This window comes from Chiroxiphia lanceolata, chromosome 1 (assembly GCF_009829145.1).
Source record: "Chiroxiphia lanceolata isolate bChiLan1 chromosome 1, bChiLan1.pri, whole genome shotgun sequence".
NCBI lineage: Eukaryota > Metazoa > Chordata > Aves > Passeriformes > Pipridae > Chiroxiphia > Chiroxiphia lanceolata.
In genome coordinates, this window is record NC_045637.1 from 23,231,894 (window position 1) to 23,256,709 (window position 24,816).

A 24,816-nucleotide genomic window follows, 5' to 3' on the forward strand; every position below is an offset into this window, starting at 1 on the left:
CTCTCTAATAAAGGTATTATGTACATCATTCTTCACTCTGTCCCACACAACCATTACATATTAATGTATTTTTCTAACTATCAATCTATTTTTCCTTTTGTGTATCCTACTCAGCCACCATAAATGCAAAAACAATGTTCTGGTATATATGCCAGAGAATAAAATCAGTCTTTGAACTCAAAATGCCCAGCCTTGCTTCAGTGTTTAATATTGTCCAGTAACATCCAATATATGATTTAAGGACATTCAGACTAGGAAAGAGATGTAAATACCTGGTGCTTATAAAAAAGGCCAAAAAAAAATTAAATATTTGGAGCCCTAGGAGCATGGACACCAGGATGGTATTATTAGTAGAGTTTTTACAGTGCTCTAGTCAGAAACAGATGGACACCAGAAACAGTACACACCACTGGAAATGGGACTAAATTTTGCTGGAGGCAACAGCTATTACTGATGGAGATTACCAACAAAATCTTCTTGCAGGTCATCTCCTCACTTCTCAGAATATCAACACACACAGGGCTGTACAAGAGGGTTTCCTCTCACTCCAGCCTGTCCCTTCAGTACATGAGGCAAATGGACCTCAAGGATACATGCCAGTTCTAGCACCAGTGTTTTAGAAACACCAAAACGATGCTCAGAGAGCTAAGGAGCATAGAGAAATATGCTCCTTTCAAGGCTGTCACAGGAACCCAGCATGAACAGATTGTTTAAGTGGGCTACCTGCCTACTACCTAGTTATCAGTGGCCTAACTCATCCCTCCTTTCTATCCAGCCTAAACAGCTGTGAAGATGGCACTAAACTCTAAGTAAAGCCATTTGGCCTGTTCCTGGTGGCATGTTAATGGAGAGCCAATGATAATGTGGCAGGAGAGCCTTCCCAACATGCTGCTGAACCAGTAACAGTACGTCAAAGGAAACGGTGATAAAGAAGCGTCTCAGGACAGCCCCACCTCAAACTAAACCCTCTTACATTCTGTCACTTAACATACTTTATACCTATGTAGCAATTTTTGATATTGGGTCACAGTTTCAAATTCACTAGGCTCACAGCTGTCCAGAAGCAACTTCAGAAATAAAAGAAAAGGTGTTTGTTTGCTGTGATTTGAAGTGTTTGAATTCTGTTAGGAAAATGTTTATATAGCATGCAAATATCATCTTAGCTGACCATATAAATCAAAATGCCTACATAATCATTCATTAGCTGTTGTTGAATTCTGAAATACATTAAAGCAGTAAATTTTCAATTTTGTGTGATTTTTACCAGTCCCTTTAAAAAGTAAGGCTGGGTGTACTAAAGAAACAGAACCACTGAATAACATACTGGTCAATAGTATTTAATTTTGATTCAGAAATGTTAGATCCTTAGATCTCATTATCTTTACCAGTCTGATAATCAGAAAATAAATCTACTAACAATTCCACCAAAAAAGATCCAACTCTTGCTAAAAAAAATCCATTATGAACACACTCCTACCCTCACACTGTTCTAAAATACTGTGATTAGAGAAAGTGATGCTTAACAGAGAAGAACTTCAGTTGCCTCATCTTAAAAAAATCATATATAATCTAAAATAAAAATTAAAATTAAATTGCATCCATTTTCTATAAGAAGAAAAAAACCAAACAAGCCCAAGTTTCCAAAGCCAAAGGCTGCATATGTGATAAAATACACTGATACCACTGATCCAAGCCTCTCACCCTTTCATTCACACTGAAATCTTCTGTGCTGCTTTCCTGAGGTGATGACAGCCTGAACCTGTGTGCTTTGTTCCAGTTCCAGGTACATATTTGTGTCCAGCGCTTCTCGCATTTTTACATGACCAGTTTGTATTGTGGTTGCATGGCTGCTCCACACGCAGTCCTCCCATGGTTCTCTGTTTATCTTCTGGGTCTTCTGCAAGGTTCCCTGTCTTCACTCGAGAATACAGATGGTGGTTGCTGCACCACATTTGGTATTTAACACCTCATTTCCCAGCAGGCTAGGCCAGGCTGCTGGCACAGCCCTCTGTAGCTTCACACTACTGGCTAACCCTTGCTCTACCAGCTGAGAACACCCTCCCAAAGTACCAAACTTACAAGTCGTATTTTTGTGGGTACCTGAGGAATATCTTTGAAGCACTTTGATTCCAGCTGTCACACCAGGAGTATTCAGCGTTATACCGTCGGGAACCAACTCCCTTGGGTAGACCCAAGACCAAGTTATTATAAGACAAACATTCTGAATGCCTCTAAATAAAAAAGACTGCAAGAGGAGGTGTGGCAATCCATGGGGCCTTAAGAGGTTGAGCACAGATGCACCATCTTCTACTGCTCCACTCTTTTACCATGGTGACAGGAAGAAGAGGGTCCCATGCAGGGCTTTCACAGCAACTTTGGAGTAGCTGCTGCGCTGGACATGTGAAGAAGCTCCTAACACAGAACAGACAACTGCTGCTCACAGAGATACAATCTGGTGAGGGCTGCTTGCCATATCTGCAGCTGTCCTCTCGAAGAAGTTTGGAATAAAGGAGGAGATTCTCCTAGAAGATGGCAAGTAAATAGACAGGCTCTCTGTTCTTTTCAGGCTTCCCTTGCTCCCTAACCGGCTGCTAGTCAAGAGCCGAATATTGCCATGCTGTTTTCTTATCAATTTTACCTGTGCTTGCTTATCCATATACCCTTGCATCAGGGTAATTTTTCTGATGTGCTGTTATGGATTTTCAACTTTCATGAACTACAGTGTAAGAAGACTGAAAAATAAAATTGGGACTTCATCTTTAAAATACCTATTTCCTTTGTTGGACAGTAGTGAAACAACACAAGCCCATTTCTACACTTTCAAGTATCTTCCTGTGGAATTCTCCTCCTAAGGGGTTGACAGCTGTTTTGGACAGAGACACTACTGAATTTTCAGTGTGGTGATAAAACAATGACCTTCCCCACTGCATGGTGCAGGTTATGAATATTTGTCCTCTTCAATGTGATAACTCTTACATAATACCAAGGGAGAAGAGATGATTTGTGGCTCATGCTGAAGGCAGTGTCCTTCCATCTCTTACACCATTTCAGGAAAACTTCTTTTACAGAAAATCAGTAAACCCTCCCAGTGGCCTGAAAGACCACCTTTTTTCACTCAGGTACCTTAAAATTGTACCTGTGTTTGCTGAGCAGAAAGAAATTGGAAAACTAGGGTAGTAATATGTTTCAGCTCATGCTTCCTACTCATCTGGGGGGTCTCCCTCCCCATCTTGCAGTACAAGTTCCCTTCCAAGGCTAAAGCAGAACATGAACTCCCCAAACCCCTACCTCTCCACTTTCCTAGCGGCCACCAAAACTGGCATAATGCACAGAAGGGGAAGTTCTCAGCAGTAACATGGAATATCAACACCTTTAGTATCTGCAAATAGTATCCCCTCTCTTGAATCCTACACAAAATATCCTCATAGGTGGAAGTGAAAGGGAAGTCAAAAAAAGCACCAGAGACAGCAGCTATTACCACTAGAGAAGCTGCCTTCAGCTTTTCTTGTTTCATAGTTAAGAGACAGCCATTTACTTTCATTAAGGTGCCAGCAGATCTAACTTCAGCAGTTTTAAGTTATAAAGAACACAAGTGCATAGAAGAGAAACCATTTTGACGTTCTTTCAGCCCTCTTTATTATCTACCCATTTCTAAGATAACAGGAAACTGGTCAAATACAAAGCTTTTACTGAAGTCAGAGGAACTACAAGCGATCCATATAAGCCAATAAAATCACTGTCTGTGTCCCCGAGTTAGCAAGCACAGCGAGCTACTTGGAAAAAAACCCAAGCTCTTATTACATCAAAGCCACAAAATACTTCATTCTCAATCCCATCATCTCAGAAATTAAGGACTGCAGGCACTGTAAAGCCCTGTTAACTATCAGTTACAACATGTTCCAAGATACTTCACTATCCACAAGCCAGCACACGCATTACTAGTTCATTACTTATCAAAATCACTTGTGTGGCACAGGCATCAGGACCTAGAGTATTAATAATTTCCTCTGTCTTTCTGGACCAGTTGCTGACACAGGTATTTTCTAGTTCTGAATAATAGCTACAGAACTCAACAGAGTCCAACATCATATGACATCTGTCCCTAGCCATGCAGGTTTTTGTGGGAGCAGGTGGCCACAATCAGGAGGATGATATTTAGCACATCAGAAAGAAGCACCATCTTGCCTTCATCCTTACAGAGGAGCAGTCTACTGTCACTCTGTTCCCTCAAGTGATGGACTGGATTTTCTGTAGACTCCTTGCTGCACAAGGAGGGCTTCACCAGGCTCAGCAGCACAGGACAAGTAGACCTACTCTAAATCACGGCTGTCAACTTTATCTCACCAATACAGTTAAATCATGAAGAAGAAACCAGTTTGCAGGTGTTCTAAGCTTTTTAATTCCTCACCTGCTGCTCAACCCTGATGGCAGGCACTCTGTACACATGAGACCATGAACCTACCCACCACTGCACCATGTCCTGCAAAACAGCAGAGTAGTATTCACATGTTAACACATTCTTTACCTATTTTTAGGGGGTTAACTTTGGCCATTCATGCCATCAGCAGTATCACATGAACCTGGGAAACTCATTAGCTAAAAGTCAATTAGTAATTCTGGTATATTCTGAGACAGCCAACCCAAATGCAAACAGCTTCCATAGCAGCACAGCAAGCCACTACAATAATAAAAATAACTGTTGACTTGGCAATATCAGTGTTCAGAGAGTACAAATAACCTGAATCTGCAGTGGATTTAGGATCATAAGTTGTGTACTCCAGTGTAAGAACACTGGGACAAATTCTTTGCATGGATCCAGGAAGCTTCATGGCCACACATTGTTTTGTATCTGCAGAAGGGCACAATCCTAGTATGTGATAGCAATTTGTCTGCTCCAGACATGTCTGCATAGTGATGGAGACACTAACCTTTGTTCCCTATGCTTCCATATGGTCCTCCTCATCCAGCACGTATTCCTCCCTTGGCAACTAAAAGGATATTCCAGTGCTTTTTGTACTGAGAGATTCCCCCGCCTTGCATAGCAAGAGTTTCAGCTGAAACTCCATAAGTACCTAATTCCAGCTGTGGCTACAAAAGCCCACAAATTAGTTGTATCCTGGACTAATAAAATCAAATGTGACAGTGGACTAAACTAACTTAGATTTTGAAACATCAAAGGGAAGACCTAAAATATATTACAGAGCAGTTCCTAGAAGTGGAGGTGAATGACATTTGGAAGTCAGACAAATATTCCCACAAACCCAGCACTGTACATGATACCCATATGCAGAGCATAGCTGAAGGTGCTACAGGATACAGGAGGACAACCACATTCTGGAAGCTGTCAGAAGGGTGTTAGGGATCGGGCAAGAACGGCTTGCCTATCCAAGCACAGAGGTAGGATAAGCACACATGTAGTGATGAGCACACACACACAAACATACAGCATACCAGAAAGAAGAGATCAGCATTAAATTTTATTGTGAGGTGTAAACATCATGGAAGAACTTTTATGCAATGGACCATTATCTAAAGGATTTAGTGTGTACATAGTACATATATATGTAGTACATGTATAATATAATTTTCTACATCTCTAAGGAAATGAAGAACATTGAGGGATCTATTACTTAATTTTAAGCCATTCATCTAAATGACACATATACCTCCTATATCAGTGTTGTAAAATGAATAACTACTAAATTATTTAGGTCAGAGAGGACCTCTGTAAGCCATCAGGTCCAGATGTGCTGAAGCTGATGACTATTTCAGTAATTTCAGAAACTCACCACATAAAAGTTAATGGTGGTGCTATTGAACAGTACACCCATAGTATGATTTACTCTGCATATTTTCCAGTGGTCAGACAGCAAGCTCTAGAAGTGAGAATTCTTATTTTATGACAGCATCAATCTCCATGTTATGATTTTCTTCAGTTGCCACTTGGACAATAGACCTTTTCATTATCTTGTTCTTTTGAGGAAGACTCATTTGCACTTTGTGGTACTGAATCTGATCTAGACATCAGAGTTTCCACTAATTTCCCAGAAGAACAGCATGGGAAAACTGAGAAACTTCACTTTCACCATGAAGAGTAGATACTTAAATTAAAGCATATATTATATGACATATGATACATATGTGGGCTGCTTACATTTGTCTCTGTGAACTACAGTCACAAACCATAATAGACCGTTAACTGCAAGAAGAAAGATTTTTAAAAAAAGAAAAAAAGGACACAATAGTTCTGAAACTTATTTGCAAAGTCACACTGACTAGCACCAGTGTAAACCAATAATCTGAGGATTAAAATCACTTCATTCCAAATACTCTTTGCTCATAAGGAAAACACTAGCAATGTACACTGTATAAAATGAGTTTGTTAGTGATATCTACATTATAATTAAATAGTGCTTAGTTGTTTTACCCTCCTATGGAGATGGTTTATAAGGCAAAGGAGAGTATTTAGATCTGATTAGCTTTTCCCTAATTTGCCTGGACTGACTAAAACATCTTTTACCATCACAGCTGGGTCCCTGGGACATAAGCACTAGAATGTGCATTGCTTGTTCACGAGAAATCCCAGTGAAGTCAACGGAAAGACTCACATAAGGTAATTAGGTGTGAATACTGAGTGCAAGATGGAGGATCTTACCTGCAGCTTTGTGTAACAAAGTGCTGCATTTTCTGAAGACACAAAATAAATCAAATTTAATGTGATGAATATAGTTAAAATCACAGCGATATACAGTACATGAAGAAAAGTTTAGAAAATCTGCTGCTTGAAGCTGGCAGACCAATAAAATGAAAAGTGTAATACTCCAAAATTATTTTGTAAATTTTGTAGGATTTAATGGAAAAGCTATATGTGTATTTTATTAAGCTTTTGATTTAAGGAGAATTTTGGATGGAATACAGTTTAATAATTTCTTCTGAGGTAGTCAGCTGTCTAAGAGAAGCACAGCTATTAACATGTGACACAGCACGTCACCTTTTTAGATCTCAGTCAGGATCATTCGCCCTTTGAATGATGGTCCCAAAAGCAAACCCAAGCATTAAGGAAGTATTACATAAATCAGTAGGTTGCATTCTTCCATCTCAGTCAACACTCAACTACTGTTTAGCAGTGATAGAGGCCAGTCTGACACAGAAAGAACTGTTTTCCGAAACAGAAATATGTGGTCATTAAAGATGTCACAATAATTTTTATCAGATTAATGAGCACCATCTAGGTTGGGTTTCCAGGGTGAGTATATTACACGAAACAAACTGCTCCCCATTCCTCTCATCTCCAGCACACGCGGTGCTCTCAGGAAGCCTGGGCAACTCCAGCCCTGCGTGTCAGAGGTGACAACTCCAGCAGAGAGCTGCCTGCGGGGTACCCGGCACGGGGATAAGCTGCATCCTGTCCTGCTGCGAGCTGGTAAAGACACCTGCAGGCTATTTACTCACTAACATGTTTCGGTAAAGTTCGGCTCTGATTCTGCACTGACTTTAAAATAGAGTGAGATTTTATCCGATAGACTGCGACACGCATGGGGACGAGGGTAGATGGGGAGTTTGCTCAGACTCACGCAGTCCAAAGAAAGGGAAACCTTCCTCCTGCGGCTGCAGCACGAGCAGCAAACCCACTCCAGCGGAACCCAGCAAGCGAACATCCCACCGAGACGCAGACGCCGCGGCGGCCCCTCGTCTCGGCCTCCCGTTCCTCACGGGGCCCCCGCCGCCCGTGGGGCCCTCCCCGGCCGCCCCCCACCCGGAGGAGCCCCCAGGGCAGGGCCGCTCCTCCGCCGAGCCGCGGCCAAGGGGCGGGGGTGGCCGCTGGCTGTGCCGCGACTCGGCGGTGTCACCGGTGCCGAGCCTGCCGGGCGGCGCGGGGGGCGGTGGGGGTGCGGTGCCCGCGGATCGCGGTGCCCGCGGATCGCGGTGCCCGCGGATCGCGGTGCCCGCGGATCGCGGTGCCCGCGGATCGCGGTGCCCGCGGATCGCGGTGCCCGCGGGCGCCGGGGACCCGCCTGGCGGGCGGGAGAGGCGAGGCGAGGCGGGGCAGGGCGGGCGGCACAGCCGCACTTACCTGCGGGGCTGGCGGGGCCGCTCCGCTCGGCGCGGGCGGCGGCGGCGGCGGCCGGGAGCGAGCGCGGAGCCTCCTCCCCCCGGCGCGGCCCCGGACGGCGCTCCCCCGCCCGCCCCCCGGGAGCAGCAGCCTCCCGCCAGCCCCGTCCCGGGTGGCACTGTCGTATCGGGGAGAGGGAAAATGAGGAGTCCCACTTGGGAGACACCGACCGCCCTGCGCAGAGTTTCAGAGCCAGTGCGGCCCCGGCAGGAGCCGCGGGTGGCCGGGCTGCTCTCTCCGCAGCCGCCTCTGGCGTCAGGGACGCGGTCCCGCTCCCTCCCGCCTGCCGTGAGGGAAGAGACGAGATCGACGGCCCTGGTGGGACAGGGGCCGTCGGCCCCACGCCTTCCCGCCTGATGCCGAGGGACGCGGGACCTGCTCCCTCTCTCCAGCCCCGGCAGGGACAGGGGCTGGCGGCCCCTCGGGGCTCCCGTCCCCGCGCACCTCGGTCCCGCTGCCGGTTCCTCCCTGCTCTGTGCCGCGTGGCGAGGGGCTCCTGCAGCCCTGAGGAGCAGTGCCTGCCGCCGCCCAGGGGGCTTTCCCGCAGCGGGGCCGTGGGGTCCCTGCTAGAGGAAAGCGGTGTGATTTTGGCCAGCGCATCCTTCCCTGGCCAGCGCCGTGCTCCCAAGGCCGGGCCCGCGCTACCTTCCAGGGAAGCCGACCAAGGGAAACGCCGGGGAATGGAAATCCCATTCCCCGCGCAGAGGACCCGCGGGCCAAGGCAAACAGTCCCTGGTGAATCATGCGGTGTCTGCCACCGCGGCGAGCCGGTGGGAGCCTCCGTCGAGGAAAACGCTGAGAGAGGTGTGAAATAAATGGGCCGAGTAGCAGGGGCCATCAGCTGTCACAGCAGCGGCACAGTCAGTAGTCCAGGAAAAAGCTGAGTGTGGGGTTTATATAAACACTTAAGGTACTATTATATATGAAAAAGAAAAAATAAATTTCCTGCTTTGTTTCCAAGCAATTGTTTCCTGGAAAAAAAAAACAACGGTGAAAGCCATGCAAACGGCAGAGGTGAGCCGGACTCACTGTCACTGTCCAACAGGAAAGGGATAAATCACCGAGCCATGACAATTGCAGTGTATCCCATACCAGATGGGTTCAAGAGAGGAGATTTGTCCCCCTCAGAGTTGCTGGGATAGTGAGCAATTCTGGCAATCAACAGAGCAAATTTGTGTAAGTTTTGTAAGGCACAATTAATTGTCTGTGAGGTGGGTGTACAAAATCTAATCCCTAAAAAGATGTAGATAACAAGAAAATCTCAAACTGAAAGGGGAGAGATTCATGTCATCTTTAATTCTGAGCACTGGCTCCTGAACCTTTTCTTGAGAAAAGGGAAAAATTAAAAATGCAGATGAGCATTGATAGACATTGTAGCAAACCCAGCAGAGCCAAGTGAAGAACAATTCACCCATTCTGCTTCATCCTTGTAATGTAGCATAGAATGAGGCCCCAAACACAGTCCTAATTAATGCTCTATCATCTTAAAATACAGAATCTGTACTTTCATTTCACTGTGCTGTGGCTTGAGGCATCAGCTGAGTTGCCAGAGGAAGACAAAAGACAGGAGAAGAAAGTATTGTGGTAAAAAGATCATGTGAGTGCCCAGAGGCATTCTAGTGGCTTCAGCTCCAACTTACACATAAGAGATCCCAACACTAGCTCTTCCCAGAGGCCATGCAGTTTGCAGCTCTTGGCAGGTTGAACACATGGAAGGTATCCCAGCTGGAGATCAAAAGAAGGGATATGACAGCAGTGAGTCAGCACAAGGCATCTATTTTTTTTTTTTTTTCATAAGAGACAGCATAGAAGATGGGGGGAATTTTATTTTACTTTAATAATCAACTTTGGTATTTATTTAATACCAAAGAACTATGTATTCCCACCTTACAGAGTCTCAGTCTCTTTGCCACCTGTCCTTTCTCAAATGATGAGCCTCTGTCCTCCACTCGCACAGTGTGACTTCTTTTCGATTCAGGAGAGACATTATTCAGTCTGTCAACATTTAGGAGGATGGATAGAAGAAGGTTAGAAGATGTATAGTGAGAAAAAACTGGAGGCTTCTATCAAACTGTGCTTTGCAGGCGATTATTAAGCTTGAAGATTGCTAACTGGATACCTCAGGCTTTGAGTCCTCTCTTTCTTTTCTTGGCTTCTCTTAGTGCCTAGAAGGACTGCTCTCAGTCTGGAAGAAACTCCCAGTGATGTAGGCTGCTTTCAAGTTATCACAGGCAACCACATAATGTAAAAATCATATTTGAGAAACTACGTTTCATCTTATAAGCAGATGTTTTAGTAAAGCAGTGAATTGATTTTCCTTCTGCTGTTAAAGGACTGTTTTCAGACCTCCCTGGTATTTAGACACTTCTTACTAATTTCCAGTCTAAATGTATTTATGGCCATTTTATACTTGTTTCCTAGTACCAGCATTGTCTCTCAACCTAAACAACTTATTTTGTTCTCCCAGGCTTGCCTCCCCAGTGCATTTAGTAACAACAGTAATTTTCTCTTTCAGCTTTCACTCTTGTTTTACTCAACAAGCAAGTTCTTTCTGTGTAAGTGCTGAGCTGGTTCCTTTGGGTGTGTGTGGCAGAACTGAACTCAATATGCCATACAAGCTCTCTCCAGATCATTTCTATTTATTGAAAGTACTTCTGATGTGGTCAAGGATGTCATTATCATTCTCGGTAGTCATGATACTGCTGATGGCCGATGGGCATCTTTGTGTTCAGTTTATATCTGCAGCTTCACCTGTTTGCCAGTAGATAAATCCTTTCTAATATATGATCTTGAGGGTCTCTTCCAACATTGATGATTCTGTGATTTTATAATATGGTATTTCATCTCTTCTAGTTCTTTCATTTTTTCAGTTTCTAACTAGCATTCTTGATTATACTTATCATAGATAATAAAGAAGATAATTGATTTTTCTTTCTTTTGGGTTTCCTTTGGGTTGGATTCAGTAGCAGTAGTAGAAGTATCCTTTCACTACCTAACCATGTTTAATTCAGCTACAAACCATACCAAGGTTACTACGGACCTCTTTGGCATCTCATACTTTTTCTTTTACTGCAGTTTTGCTTTGATGCCTTTTTCTGTAAAATAACATCTTATATTTGGATGGAGGACTTTTTTTTTTCATGTTAATAGGTACAAGTTAAATTATTTTTAATATCTAGTAGTATTTTCAAGAAGCTTTTCATCCTTTGTCCTTTCACTACAACTTATTTTTCAAAATTTTCTTCCTCTTCAGTCTTTAAAACCACAGTGATCTGGTGAAGAGCCAAAACACTGGCAAATGCCGCTGCCACCACCAGTGATGGTAAGCATGTTTTGGAGAGTTCCCAAGTTAAGTTTTTTTCACTTCAGGTATAACAGAAGATTCATCATATGAGACTATGATGCTGAACCTAGAGATGCTGAACACCATCGGTGGGAATTTTTTTTAGGTCACTTCCCACCTGAATTTTTCCATAATACTGTCATTCAGTGCATTACTCACAAAACTGATAATAGAACACAAGTCCGCTTGGGGAAACAGATTTTGTCAAAATATCCTTTATTCTTTTTTTTAAATGGGCCATGAAGTGGATCAATATGGCGTCAAGTGTAAACATTATACACTTGGACATTTCTCAGGCACTGATATAACACAATATTTTGACTAGGGAACTATAATGGTATAGCAACAGCATTGCACATATGAAATAGATTGTGAAACATATGATACATCTCAGCTGTATGTAAGCAAAGAATACTTGGTGAGTGTGTTTCAAGAGAAATTCTACAAGCATAAGTTTTTTTACTCCATTGTGCTCTAAATTCTTCATCCACTACATTAAAGAAAGCATATTCTTTTTGGCTACACCTTAAAGCTGTGAATAATTCAAGCAGAATGTTTAGAAAACCTTGGAGTGGGATAGCAAAGAGCTGAAAGACCCATTAGAGAACTGGAAAATATGCCATCAAGTGAAAAACTCAAGAAATGTCTTTAATAACTCAGATAAAGGAGGTGACTTAAGGGCACCATAAGCAACTATATGAGGGACAAAACCTCAGTAAAGTGTCTTCAATGCAGCCAACAGAAGTGTAACAGCACTTAATGATAGAAAGCTGCAGACAGAAAAATCAGATGAGAAACAGGCTAGTTTTTCTACGTCTCCATCCTTCATATTTGATAACATTTTGTAAGGGATTTTTTTTCTTCTTGGCAATTTTTTTGAGTAATAAAAGACTGTTGTAAGGCAATCCATAAATTAATTCAGAAATTAATCAATGTGGGGTTATTCTTTATCTTTTGTTATGTAGAAGGCTCAAAAAAGAACTCGTGCTTAATTCCAAAACCGATGCCTAGACAGCATGTTCAATAGTTGCCCAATCTTCAGCTTGCTCAGTTTCACTGCCCTCTTGGTGCCTGCACTTCTGCATTTCGGAACAAGTTTTCTCCAATATGTGGAGCTTGGCATTCACTTCCTGCCTGGGTCCCAGAGGGATCTGATATGGAGAAAGGCACCACCAGTTTGGACAGGGCTGAGCAGGCTGGTGCCCACCTCATGCTCAAGTCCCCTGCAGCCGTTCAGCCTCCTGAGTTCCTCTGTGTGCTCTTACAGCACACCCAGCACAAACCGGCAGAAATCTGCTCCTCACAAAAGGTGGAAGTGGCTCCCAGTGCCAGTACAGTCCGAGGTGCAGGTGTGGCTTGGCTGTTGCTACCTGCTGTTTGCACAGAAGTTTGGAGCATCTGTCCTTGAAGTGTGCCTGAGAGCGAGAACAGGGTGACCAGCACAAGGATGTGCAGAGAGCCAGACAAATTGCCACCCCTTATTGGCTCCCAAGGTCCTCTGCACAGCCCTGGCAGCGAGAACTAGACTTTTTGTCTTTTAGGTGTTGCAACAAAGGGAATTAACATCTGTATTTCCTTATGCACCAAGTTTTACTGGGGTAATTGCTACAAACCTAGGTGTTGCAGGGCCAAACTTTCAGGAGTCAAATATTTTTTTAAGTTTATGATTTTTTTAAGAAACCACCAAAACCTCTAAACATGCATTTAGTTTGAAGGCCATGAGTAATCTCCTTTAAATCTAAATTCAGTCCAGTGTTTGGTGCCTCCAATTATCTCCTCAAGATGGTTCATCACTCAGACTTAACTGGAGGGCAGCATCATAGCTGTACCAGGGCAAAAGAAAAGATGTATGCATAATTTAATGAACATCAACGTTTTTTGTATATATACATATATATGTATAAATATATTCTGTATATTAATATAGTATATATAATATATATTACACATATAATGCATATTAAAACATTATCATAATAGCCTTTTAATAGAACATATTTCATCTGTGATATCCAGAGCCAGGCAAGTTTCAATAATTATACTTCTTATATTAACTTTTTCTTTTAAATACGGACCAGCTTATGTGTTTAGGTACTGCATTCTTGTTGATACCTGCTACAAGACAATCTACTTCTTTTTAAAGTAGCAATCATCACCTAATTTCATTAAAGAGGAAATGTCGGGAGCCACTGCAGTGACAGATCAGGCAGGTATTTGTGCTGCAAATGATATCACAAAAGCACCCAGGGATCTGACTGGAGTGGCTACCATTTGGTTGCTTGGCATCTGAAACCTAAATTTTAAATGTTGATGTAATTTTATTTTTTTTTAATCTTTGATCTACACAGTTTTGTATGAACACCATTGGGTCAAGAGCCAGACTGCCTAAATTCTGCCAAAGTTGTAGTTCACATGATATTTGGGTGCCTATTTTGAGCACAACACATTTATTACATAAGATTAATGAAGAACCTTGCTATTTCACTTAAGATCCAGACATGTGAAAATTCGAACACATTACTACGTTTAGAATATTTTTCCTTGAGCGAGGTCTGATTTAGAGCAAGCATTTTGCATGCTTTCTGGATCATGTTGTAAGATCTAAGTTGGGCTCCTTGTGTACGCGAACACAATTTTGTCCCAAGACCTGGGTAAGAAAATATTGTCTTGGATTCTGAAGGAGAGAGAGTTGAATTTAAGCATGGTATGGCTTAAGTCACCAAGGGAAAAGCTGAAAATGCAATTTTACTGATCATATGATCAAAGTTACAGCAAAAGTAAAGCCTGTGAATCTACTTGGCAGAGTGGCAAACCTAGGAAAATTTTTCAGCTAGTTAAAGTAGGTGAGTGGTGTCTGCAGATGAATTCAGTATGTATTTTATCAACAGCATATAACTTCATTGAGTCCTGCCCCTGATGATATCATATATTAATTTTTTTTCACTAGTAAACATTACCCAGTCTGGATGGTAATCATAAGTTGCCACACAGTTCTGAGGAAAATGAAGAAAAGATGTAACCTATATATAAGGCAAATGCTTGCTTGTCAGGTACCCACTGTGAGAGTTCTCATTTTCTTCTTTTAAAGAGTCAAATGGGGTTTCCAAGAGAATTTCAGTAGGAAGAACTTTGTTAATTGCAATACCTGGGCCTCAACAATCAAAACGTTTGCATTCTGTCCATTTCTCTGAGCCACTGAGGATGACTTCAGCTGCTGTCCATGGCAACCAGAAAGATGGAAGTCTGCAATGGTACAGAGACAGTAGGGCAAAAAGGGCTGATCTGAGCCTGTATGTCCAGCCATGCACACCAGTGAGTTATTTGCCCTTTTCACATGCCTTGAGAATATGAAGTGATTCTTAGAATTAGGTACAAAACCAGTCAAGACTCTAATCCTCAAAAATCTGGAAATGAAACACAGCAAAATCAACAGGGAAGTGTGGGAAAAAAGTGCAAGCTCTTTACAAAGTCCTTCAAGCCCTTCATTCTGTTTCAGTTCCCCTGGTTTTATATGTATATAATGAAGTTCACAAATAGTGAACTGTGAACAGAACCATGCAATTCATGTATCATCAGTCCATCACTGACACTGAGGATGGCCCTTTTTACCACCAGTGAGAAATAAACACTTTGTCATTACATCTTTGTTTGAGTCTTTACTGAATTTGCTTTTAACCAGCAACATGTTCCTGGAATTATGGAAAGTGGCAGCTGAACACAAAGGATTCATGTAAGAAAACAGTATGTGTTTTCAAAATATCTGTCTCTTAATTTCTTTTTCGAGGCTATGTAATGTACCATGTACAAATTAGGATCATGTAAGTGTCAAGCAGGTGGCTAGCTACAGGAAGAGACACTCAAAACAGCAAAGAAAAAAGAGCACATCTTAAGTAGAACGTGCTTGTGGATGTAGCAAAAGGATACTGTTTTTAGGGGCATGATGAGATAGAGCATATTATCTATTCACTTCTCCAGGAAAAAAGATTAGATTTAGCCTTGAACCCTATATCCTTATCTTTTATTTAAGTGATTTTATGTGATAAAAATGGAGAATCATAAGGTAATTGACAACCACTGACCAACTGTAACATACCTGCTTTACATGATAGTAGTTTGAACCACAACAGACATCTTAGCAAAAAAAGAAGTAGAGAAAGAAAAGATTGATATAGCTTTACTTTCAAGTTACTGTAGGAAATCTGAAAAACCCACTGTAACTATAAGGAACCTGCATTCTCCTTTTTTTAAGATACAAAGTACCTGCTGATCCAGCACTCCAGGAGTCAATGGACACTTTCATTTCAGTGAGCACTGGGCCCAGGAAGGTCTCTTCTAATTATGTAATTAAGACTGGTGCTTCAACTGATAGACTCCAATTTGCATATGCATTGCAAACTCTGCTTGATTAATTACAGTACAGTGTGGTTTATAAAACCTATAGGTTAGCATTGGATTAGTATTATGTATACATTCCACAGTTCCAATCACAAGGCTGTTAGATACAAACTTTTAAAGTGATTTAAAAATTATGGCTTGATTTCTCTGCAGACTAATAAAGACACTAGTGGTACAGCAACATTATGATCTTGTTTATGAGCACTTCAAACCTTGCATGTCAATAAATGAAAAGCTGAATTCCTCCACTGACAAAAGCCATAAAATTTTTATTGCTCTAACAACCATTTTAATGTATTTATTTAAAAATTTTTTTTTAATTAGATCTCAATTTTTCTTGTTTGCAACAGAAACTAACAAAATGTCTGTCTAGGCCTTTGAGAAACCTGTCTTGCTTCTGCTTGTCTAACCAGTGCTAAAATTTTTGCTATCTATAAATATTTTATTATAGTCAATACAGACAAAGGCAGGATGATAATAAGCAAGAGCTGCAGAAACTACAGTCAAGGGAGACATGAACCTCAAAACACATTCCCATCAAGGGGAGAAGACAATTTCCATCCCAGCACAGGTATCATACCAAATTGAAAAGTAATAAATACCTTAGACCATCATGATTTGTACAAATTCCATCTCAGCTTCTATTCTGATCCAAGTAGTAGTAAAGACTTCAGAACAAACATTGAAACAAAAAATAATTAAAGATGTTGCAAACATGAACAGGTGATAAATGTAGGGTTAGTTTCTCAGCATGAAGTTATGCTCATCTAACCTGGCTTTGTTTGTTTTTTTTTTTGTTGTTTAGGCAAAGGAAATGCAGTAGATCTAATTTGTCTGCATTTCAGAAAAGCATTGCCACAGAGGAAATTTATAATTGAAAAAGGAACTAGCAGAAGGAATGTGAGCTACCTAGGGACCTAGCTCATGGCCAAAAAAGATATGTTAGGTGTATGTAGACATCTCAAACACAATCAAGGATCACATCTTGAAACTTTCACAGCTTGTGATCCTATCTGGTCTCAGAACCCCTGAGACAAAGCTGTATTTCCTCAAGCATTTACCTCCCTCCTTTTCTCAGACACCTCTTTTTGTAGCTCATCCTCTGGCTGCTCATGTAAAATGAACTGGTCCTGGCTCCACTGGGACTGTGCTGCCGGTTCAGCCTCTTGTAAAGGGCCACAGATAAGGCAGCTCACATCTAAGTGTTGCTGCTCTACAGCTGCACAGTGGCAATTGTGGAACCATATGTCTTCTATTGCTTGGTGCTAACAAGAGTGCAACAGTTACAGAGGAGTTTTTCTGAGCTTCTCTTTTTCACAGGGGGTCTACTTTTCTAGGCCCCTGGAGTGTTTACAGTGTCTGTTCAGGGTAATGACACATTACCTTTATTTGAAGCTTATTTGTTCAAACTACTGTGTCAGAACTTTTTAACCAGGCTGAAAAACTGAATTGCAAAGAGAGGTGAAAGCAACCAAAGATAATGATGTATTATGTTGTGCTTTGGGATTTTTTCCCCCTGACAATTCAGATGATAAATCATCATGGCTAGGCTTCGTGAATGAAGATTTGGGAGATGATAAAAAAACACAAAGAAAATATACATTTGAAACAGAAACCAGCAAGATCTGGAGATGAACATGTGGCCACATACACCTTGAGTAAATATTTGTATTTAAAAGGAAAACATAAACATTAAAAAATCAGCAAACTTCAGTACTTTTTGATAAATAAATCCCCAAAACTACTGTATCAAATAGTCTGGTTCTTTAAAAGCATTTTGAACTTCTATAGTTGCTTTTTCCTCATGAGAAGCAAAGCAACAGGATTTCACAACAGCAGGAAATTTAAGCTGGCCTGTGCAACTGATATAGCTAATTTCATCCTTGTCTCTAAGGCAATGAGGGACATGAAACTCATTCAATTTTTCTAATGAGTTGATGAGGAAAAGACTTTATAAACTCACAAAATATAAGTATTTGTAACTAACTGCCAGGTTTTGCCTTTGTTTCTTTACTTTCACTGCCTTTGCTGCCCCAGGTGAGTGCATCTGATACTGCCAAGAATGATCACATTCATATAAATAGTATCCATCTCCCAGAGTGTCCCACTAATTTATTGTTTATCTATTGGTCTTAATCTGGTGTACTGGTCATACACAAAACATAACTGTAAAGATAATTGTCTGTCCAGTAACTTTTTCTCCAAAGTACACAGAGTACCCCTCTGTGTACTTTTATTAGAATGGTATCTGTATTTTGAAGAACACCTTGCCCATCCTGGCACTGAATGTTCTCAGAACATTTGATGCCTAAAAGTCTACCCACGTCAGACCTCTGTCTCTAATTGCATGCTTGCCCCTGCTCTCATGAAGGGACCTCAATGGGGAGCTTTGGAGAAGGAAACAGTTTCAATATTACATGGAAAAGATGGAATCTGAAAAAAATAAATATAAACCCCTTCAAAAACCAGAAATATTTAGATACCTGGGGAAAATTTATATTAAAACAGAAGCCTGCTAAAATTATTAGCAGGATGCACTGAGGTATTGTAATGGAGCCCAGGTTCTGGGCTAAAAAACTGTGTGTGGCTCATCTCTGTTATTGCTGGTCATGTTGACCTCAAAGAGCAAACAGAAGTACTCTGAAATGCCTGCAGAGAATCTGCTGTGCTGCAGCTCCCTCTCTCTGAGTAGCTTCACAGCTTCTCTGTCTCTGCTGGCTAGCAAGCTTCTCATGTAAGCCAGGTAGCCAGCCCTGCTGCAGCCCTGATTCATCTCCTTGATGTTTATTCAGCTTTCTGAGTGACCCTGTGTCCTCCGCTCAAACTAATTAGTTAAGTCCAGCTCTGGCTACAAAGTAGAAACATTTCATTACTTTCCAAAAACTCTCCTGCCTGAAAGGTTTCAATAATCTGCAAGAAAGAAAAAAACTAATTTACTGCACTGAATTTCACAGAAGTGCTTCATTAAAATAAACTACTGCTGTAATTCATTGTCTAGGGTGTAGTTTTAGAACTGCCTTTTTGCTTTGAAATAACTTCGTATTTACTGGCTGGGTGACAATGAGGCTTTCACTCCCATTGCTAGAGTGTCCTCTTCTGCTGTAGGTAGATGCAGGCTGCAGGCAGAAGGTCACAGATCTGTCTTCCACACCCTGCTGAGCTATTTAGTTGAAAAACTGGCGACGTTGCAGAACCATTCTGGATCAAACCCATGGGTGTGGAGACATCATCTACAAATACCAGAGTCTTTCTCTGAAAGAATGCTAATCCTGATTTATCAGAGCCAAGCCTCCCTTTAGATAGCTGTGGCTGCTGTTTTGGATTTCTCAGAGCTGGGAACTGAGATAGTGCTGGAACATCTCTGAAGCAATAGGTACTGAAATTTTGCAAGAAATGCTTTTTTGTGTTATCTGACTGCAGTTTCTGCAGCTAATAGAGACAGATGAGTGGGAAGGATGTAACCTGGCTCCAGAGAAGCAGCATCTAAAGAGAGCAGCCTCTATGGAGAGAATATCTATGAAGAGTAGTCTTTAAAGATATAACTTAGTCCCAGAGGAGCAGCTTGGAGTCTTCTGTCTAACTAGATAGTTTGGTAGGAATTTAACCAATACTTCTTTTGGTTTAGAAATATAAATCTGTAGATGTCTTTGCCTTACAGCAAGCAAGAACAAGGCATCATCCACTCCAGTGATATATTGTGAAACAGAGCTGGTCTAACAGCTAATATAACAGGTTACAGACACAATTATATTTCCTCCAGACCTCAGCAGAGGAAAATGAAAGAGCACATAAGCCAACCAATACTGTAGCAGTGAACCTATCGGTGCAATGGCATCTCTGTGCTGCTTAAAGGACGTACACGAACGTTGCCCTCCTATGTTCTGTTCCTGTTGCTGCTCCTCTTTCCATTCTGCCCTTAGCAGTAGCCATATCTTCCATCTTGCACATTCCAAGCATCAGTGTGCAGCCTTGTTGATACTAGCAAAAATTTGTCAAAATTGTCCATGGTGTCCCTAGCTGCTACACTTTGGCCAACAGGGTAGCAGTGAAGAATGCCCTATTATGAAAGCACAGTATTTGGAGTTTGTTTGGAATTTGTTGACCAGTTATCATTTCCTCTGCTTCCTTGCCAAGCTTTTCTCTGGCTGTAAATTGATCTGACATGGCCTTTGCTAACATATCAAGTCTGGATTGTTTTTACCAACCAGATGTTTTCCCAAAGTACAGACAGTCTAACACCTAAAATAATGGTTGTTAATAATTGTTTTAGAAAATTTAATATACTTACAAGCATGAGTGCCACACTGTTGGGTCACCACTGCAAATTCCTCTTCGCTTTCTCCAATACGATGTATAGATGAGTGTACAATTAAGGGAAACCACACTGTTTAATCAGGAATAAAAGAATCAGGCACAGATGAGTGAAACGGCCTTTGTGCCTTAGCATGTGTAGGATTTGTGAAGCCTGCAATGTCTCGTAACAGATTTTTTTTTTTTAAAAGAGGTTTCCACAAAAGACCTACTTATATTTCTGATACTATCAAAGTTTAGACTCCTGCTTGCTGGTTTCGGCCCCATATTTACGATGTTCTAACATTCCCTGAAAATGTTTTCTTTCCAATCCTAAATTGCTAAAAATTATTAATAAAACCGTTATATTAGAGTTTCAGATTTGAAAACAGGAGAGAACTCCAGTACACATGCTCCTAATATCTGGGAGAAAGGAAAAAATGCAAGGAATACTGGAAAAAGCACAGTTAGGAGCAAGCAGTTCCCAAAGCACAGAAACTTAAGAAGCCAAGTTTTTAATGGGTTTCTGTTTCACAGATGACTATTAAAAATGAATTATAGAAAAGCTGTGGTGTGAGTTCCTCAGGATTAGACATGGAAATGGAGAATGAATTCAACATCTGAGGATAAAAAACCTTCAGCTGGAGTTTGTGTCTCTTCATGCAACCCACAGAACTTCTTTTTTCTTTGGGAATGGGGGAATTCATCTCTCAGGGGAATCCTCTGATATGTCACCAGAACTGAACTTATATTACATTATCTGTTACCTCCTATCTGTTACCTCCTATCTGTTACCTACTATCTTGCACCGTGTGTGCAAGAATGCCATGGTTTTGATACCATAACCGTCCTGCCTTCTTTAACTCATATTGGACCAAATCCAAGAGGAGTCCTGGCAGGACACATTGTACTTGCACTTATGCATGTATGGGGTGTGTGAAGAAGTCTTGATGCTTTATTAGGACAAGCTGGAGTCTAAAGCAAATTCATGTGAATTAGCACAACATTATCCCTATTATGATGTGGAGAAAAAGAAGTCTCAGCTTTCGGTGTAGCTCAGTTTAGCCCTGTTCTGTATCACACACAGATCTAGAAAACTGCCTGCAGTTCTGGACAATGAACTAACACCTTGAATTATCTCTTGGTCTTATTGTGCAATAAATTATAGAATTTACTGTCCTTTTCTCCATTTATACAATATGGAGGGAAAGCTGGTGAATGGACTGGTGAGTGGACTGAAAAACTGTTGCTTAGGTCCTCTACAGAGAAAATCCTGCCATGACAGATTGATTGGACAGGATTTTGTGTATGTTTGTGTTTGGAAGACCATCAAAAATTATTTCCATAGTCTTGAGGAAACACCCTTTTATTGTAGAGAAGTTTGTATACACAGATGCGATGTATTTACAACTCAAACAGACGACCGTTTGAAATCCTTCACAAATCTGTCAAGAATGAAAAAAACGAAGCTCAGAAGCCCAGCCAGCCAGCCCAACCCCCAAATTCAGATTAATTCCCAAATATATCTGTAAAGAGAGTACATGGAGTTATTCAGAAGGAAAAAAATAGGACTGCGATAAAGATCAATGGATGGACTTCAGGACTGGTTCATTCAAATGCATTGCTTAGTTTGATCTCAGAGTAGATGAACCCTGAACTAAAATTCCAAGAAGGAGATGGGGACCTGCCTTTTCCCAGGGATGGGAAGAGACAGGCAGAAAGAGTCTGTCCTTTCCTTCCCTGGCTTCTGCAAAAACAGGTCACAGCTGCAATCTCTGTAAAAAGAAGTTGTCAGTCCTGTGTTCTCCTGGAAAATTCTTTTCCAGAAAAAGGCAGGAAAAGTTCTATATTTCTTCAGTCTGCAGAATGGAGTCAATGCACTGAGGGTTAAAATGGGTGTCCTCCTTAGGAAGGGTGTAGACTCATGTGCCAGCCCAGCCACAGGAGAGATGGCACCTCGGTGTCTTCTGGTGCCCCTCCAAACTGTGGCTCAGCTCTGCACTGCCCTTTACCTGTGCGTTGTGCAATGGCATCATTTTAGCTTCAGCCCGTTCAATCACCCCAAATGCAGAGGAGACAACACAGCAGGAAACAATGAGAGGTAGAGACATACATTATACTCTCTTTCCTTTTCAATTAAAAGTAGAACCTTCATCAGCAACAAAAAGTTACATGTGCAGGAGGCACTTCTCTGGAGAAGAAATAAATACCTCACAAAAGCACTCATGGATGGATGAGTCCCATGACAAAGATTCTCAGCACAAACCAGTTCAGTCATAAAAGAGATCTAAAATCCCCACACTGATGTCTATGATAAACATGTAAAACGTATCTGCTAATGCTCCAGGAAGTTACATGCGTAAGTTCCCCACACGTTAGGAACATTTATCTTAGAATCTGCATAATTTAATTTACACTCAGCAGAACATTGCAATATTTACAGGCACATTCCAATGGGGAAAAATTTGCATATTGAGTGCAAAAGTCACAGCTTTGTCACCTAACCACGTGATTTTAAAAGTGGGGATTTTGTGACCTCCAAGTGCTCTTTGTGAAGTTATGGGGAGGAAAAAGGTGAGTAGGCAGGAAAAGAAAGTTATCAGAATTTGCTAAGAACTCTTTTTTTCTGAAAATTAGAATGGTTACAGGCTGGTACAAAGTGAGTCCATGTAGACCACAGGTTCTGGCTTGTTACACACCACAGAGCACTTTCTCTACCCCCATGTCCCATACTTATCCTTCCCAATTAAATTTGTTTCCCATTAGCCAGGTTGATGAGAATAGTGATTAAGACTCATCCTTCTTGCAATCATCATCCTTTATAGCATAGTAACTTCATAAATTCTTGTAAAACAGGAATGAACTGGAATGTTGCTTTTTTGGACTTGGTCTGTATCCTGAAGGTGAAAGTGGGCATCTGAGAAATACATTTGTAATGCTTTGGAAGTTTTTCAAATAAAAAAAATAAAGTTACACTGAATCTGATTGAGAATGCAAAGTTCTATGTTCTCTAGCACTGCATGTCAGACATGGTGGAAAAAGCTATTCAGTGACTACTGTAACCTTAGCGCTACCCAGAATTGTTCTGAAACCAGTTCACTAGTTTCTGAAACACTACTGTAGTTGCAGTAAGTTATTAAAACTATCTACAGAATAATAATCATACAATTTAGGTTTCAATATGTCAGCAAAACAGCAATGTATAACCCACAGAGGTTATATCCTGGAAGTGAAATTATGAACTATTGCTCCAATGTCTGAGAAGTAAAGCTATACTCCCTAGGGACACAGTACTCTCACTTATGCTGACACATAAGGTGGTGGTGGATCTTTAGCAGCTCCATTCACAGGATCATCATATGGTGGCAACAGGACCTGCAGGAAAGGAAAAAAAAGTTTGTATTTTTAAAATAGAAGTCAGACGACAAAATTTACAGAAAAGAAAACCCTTATGGCCTTGTTCCTCCTCCCCATCCCCAAACAAACAAACACCCCTCAAAGAGTAAAATATTAAGTAGGAGCAGAATAGTTAGGAAATGAAACAATATTAGCTTGAAGTTCGTCCTTTTCAATTTGTATGCTTGTTTTTATTATGAAAACAGGATTTCTTCTCATTTCTTATTAACCCCAGTGACAGCTTGATTTCAGCCATTCACTGCTGGTACCTGAATTTGTTCAATCTGGCAGTGATAGTAGCTGCTTGTGCTGCAGCTCTCCTCTGTCAAGAGCGCTAAACCTTGTATCCTGGAGGAGTGCTCAAACTGCTTAGCCAGAGAGAGAAAAGACCCAAAAACCTCTCTTTCTGAGCCCTCTCTGGAATAGCTAATAATTATTTTGGAGTGGGGAGAAAGAACGTAAATGGAGAACAAATTACTCAATGTCTAGATAAATCTCCAGTTTTGTGCTTCTGGAGTACTCAGCCACGAGAAGGAAGATCTACACTCCCAAAAGTATTTCAGGGAATACTTAAACATCTGATAGCAATTAGGACAGCTTTAATCATAGATCATCCCCATTCACTGGAGTCAGGTTGCTTCCTAGGACATGGGAGATGCAAGTTCAGGGCAGAGAACAGATTTGAACCAAGATTTATACTTGCTTAGGCAAGAATGTTTAGTTATCGTGCAATTTTTAATGGCACCAACACTGGCATTAATTAGCTTGCATGTGAAAAGGAAAGGAGCACTTGGTCTGTGAATCCCAGCAAGGACTATAGATAAAATAGATGTCTGAAAGAAGAATGAGTGTACATTCCCTAAAATATCTCAATACTGTACAAGAATATCACTGAAGTGCACTGTCAGAGATACTTTATGCAGCTGCAGATCAATTATTCATGATGGAATTTCCAAATTTATCAGCATCGCTTCTTGGTCATTAAAGAGCACATAAAGCTGATTGTCTAAACACACACAGGGAAAATCCTGACCTCAATAAAGCCAATGGAAGTTTTGCCATGACAGGATTTCACCAGTTCTTACAGAGGTTGATAACCTGCCTTCTGCAAAGAAACATTCATAGTCATCCCTTTTAGACTTCAACCACAACATACAAAATTGGTAGGAATCTTTCTACAGATTTAAACAGACTTTGGATCAGGCTTTTATGGAATAGTTCCAAGGATGATTCAGATTCTACTCATATGAGTTTACTCATGTGTTCAAGTACATCTGTG

At 41.2% G+C, this 24,816-nt stretch overlaps 2 protein-coding genes across 9 annotated transcripts in view; both read right to left on the minus strand.

Annotated features, from left to right (window-relative positions):
- The window catches only part of MATN2 (matrilin 2), a 70,042-nt gene extending 61,919 nt beyond the window's left edge, over positions 1 to 8,123 (minus strand). For 7 of the 8 annotated variants that reach the window (XM_032690065.1, XM_032690094.1, XM_032690074.1 and 4 more), the window contains exon 1: positions 8,075 to 8,123. The gene's annotated coding sequence lies outside the window, so the exon portion shown is untranslated. Of the gene's footprint in view, positions 1 to 7,574; positions 7,681 to 8,074 lie in introns of those variants that run through there. The other variant, XM_032690056.1, reaches the window with a different exon arrangement.
- Positions 8,124 to 21,480: 13,357 nt separating this feature from the next.
- The window catches only part of LAPTM4B (lysosomal protein transmembrane 4 beta), a 59,552-nt gene continuing 56,216 nt past the window's right edge, over positions 21,481 to 24,816 (minus strand). Inside the window, exon 7 of the mRNA XM_032699456.1 lies at positions 21,481 to 23,516. Within this exon, the coding sequence (XP_032555347.1) occupies positions 23,442 to 23,516 (75 nt within the window). The 3' untranslated portion in view covers positions 21,481 to 23,441. The remainder of the gene's footprint in view (positions 23,517 to 24,816) is intronic.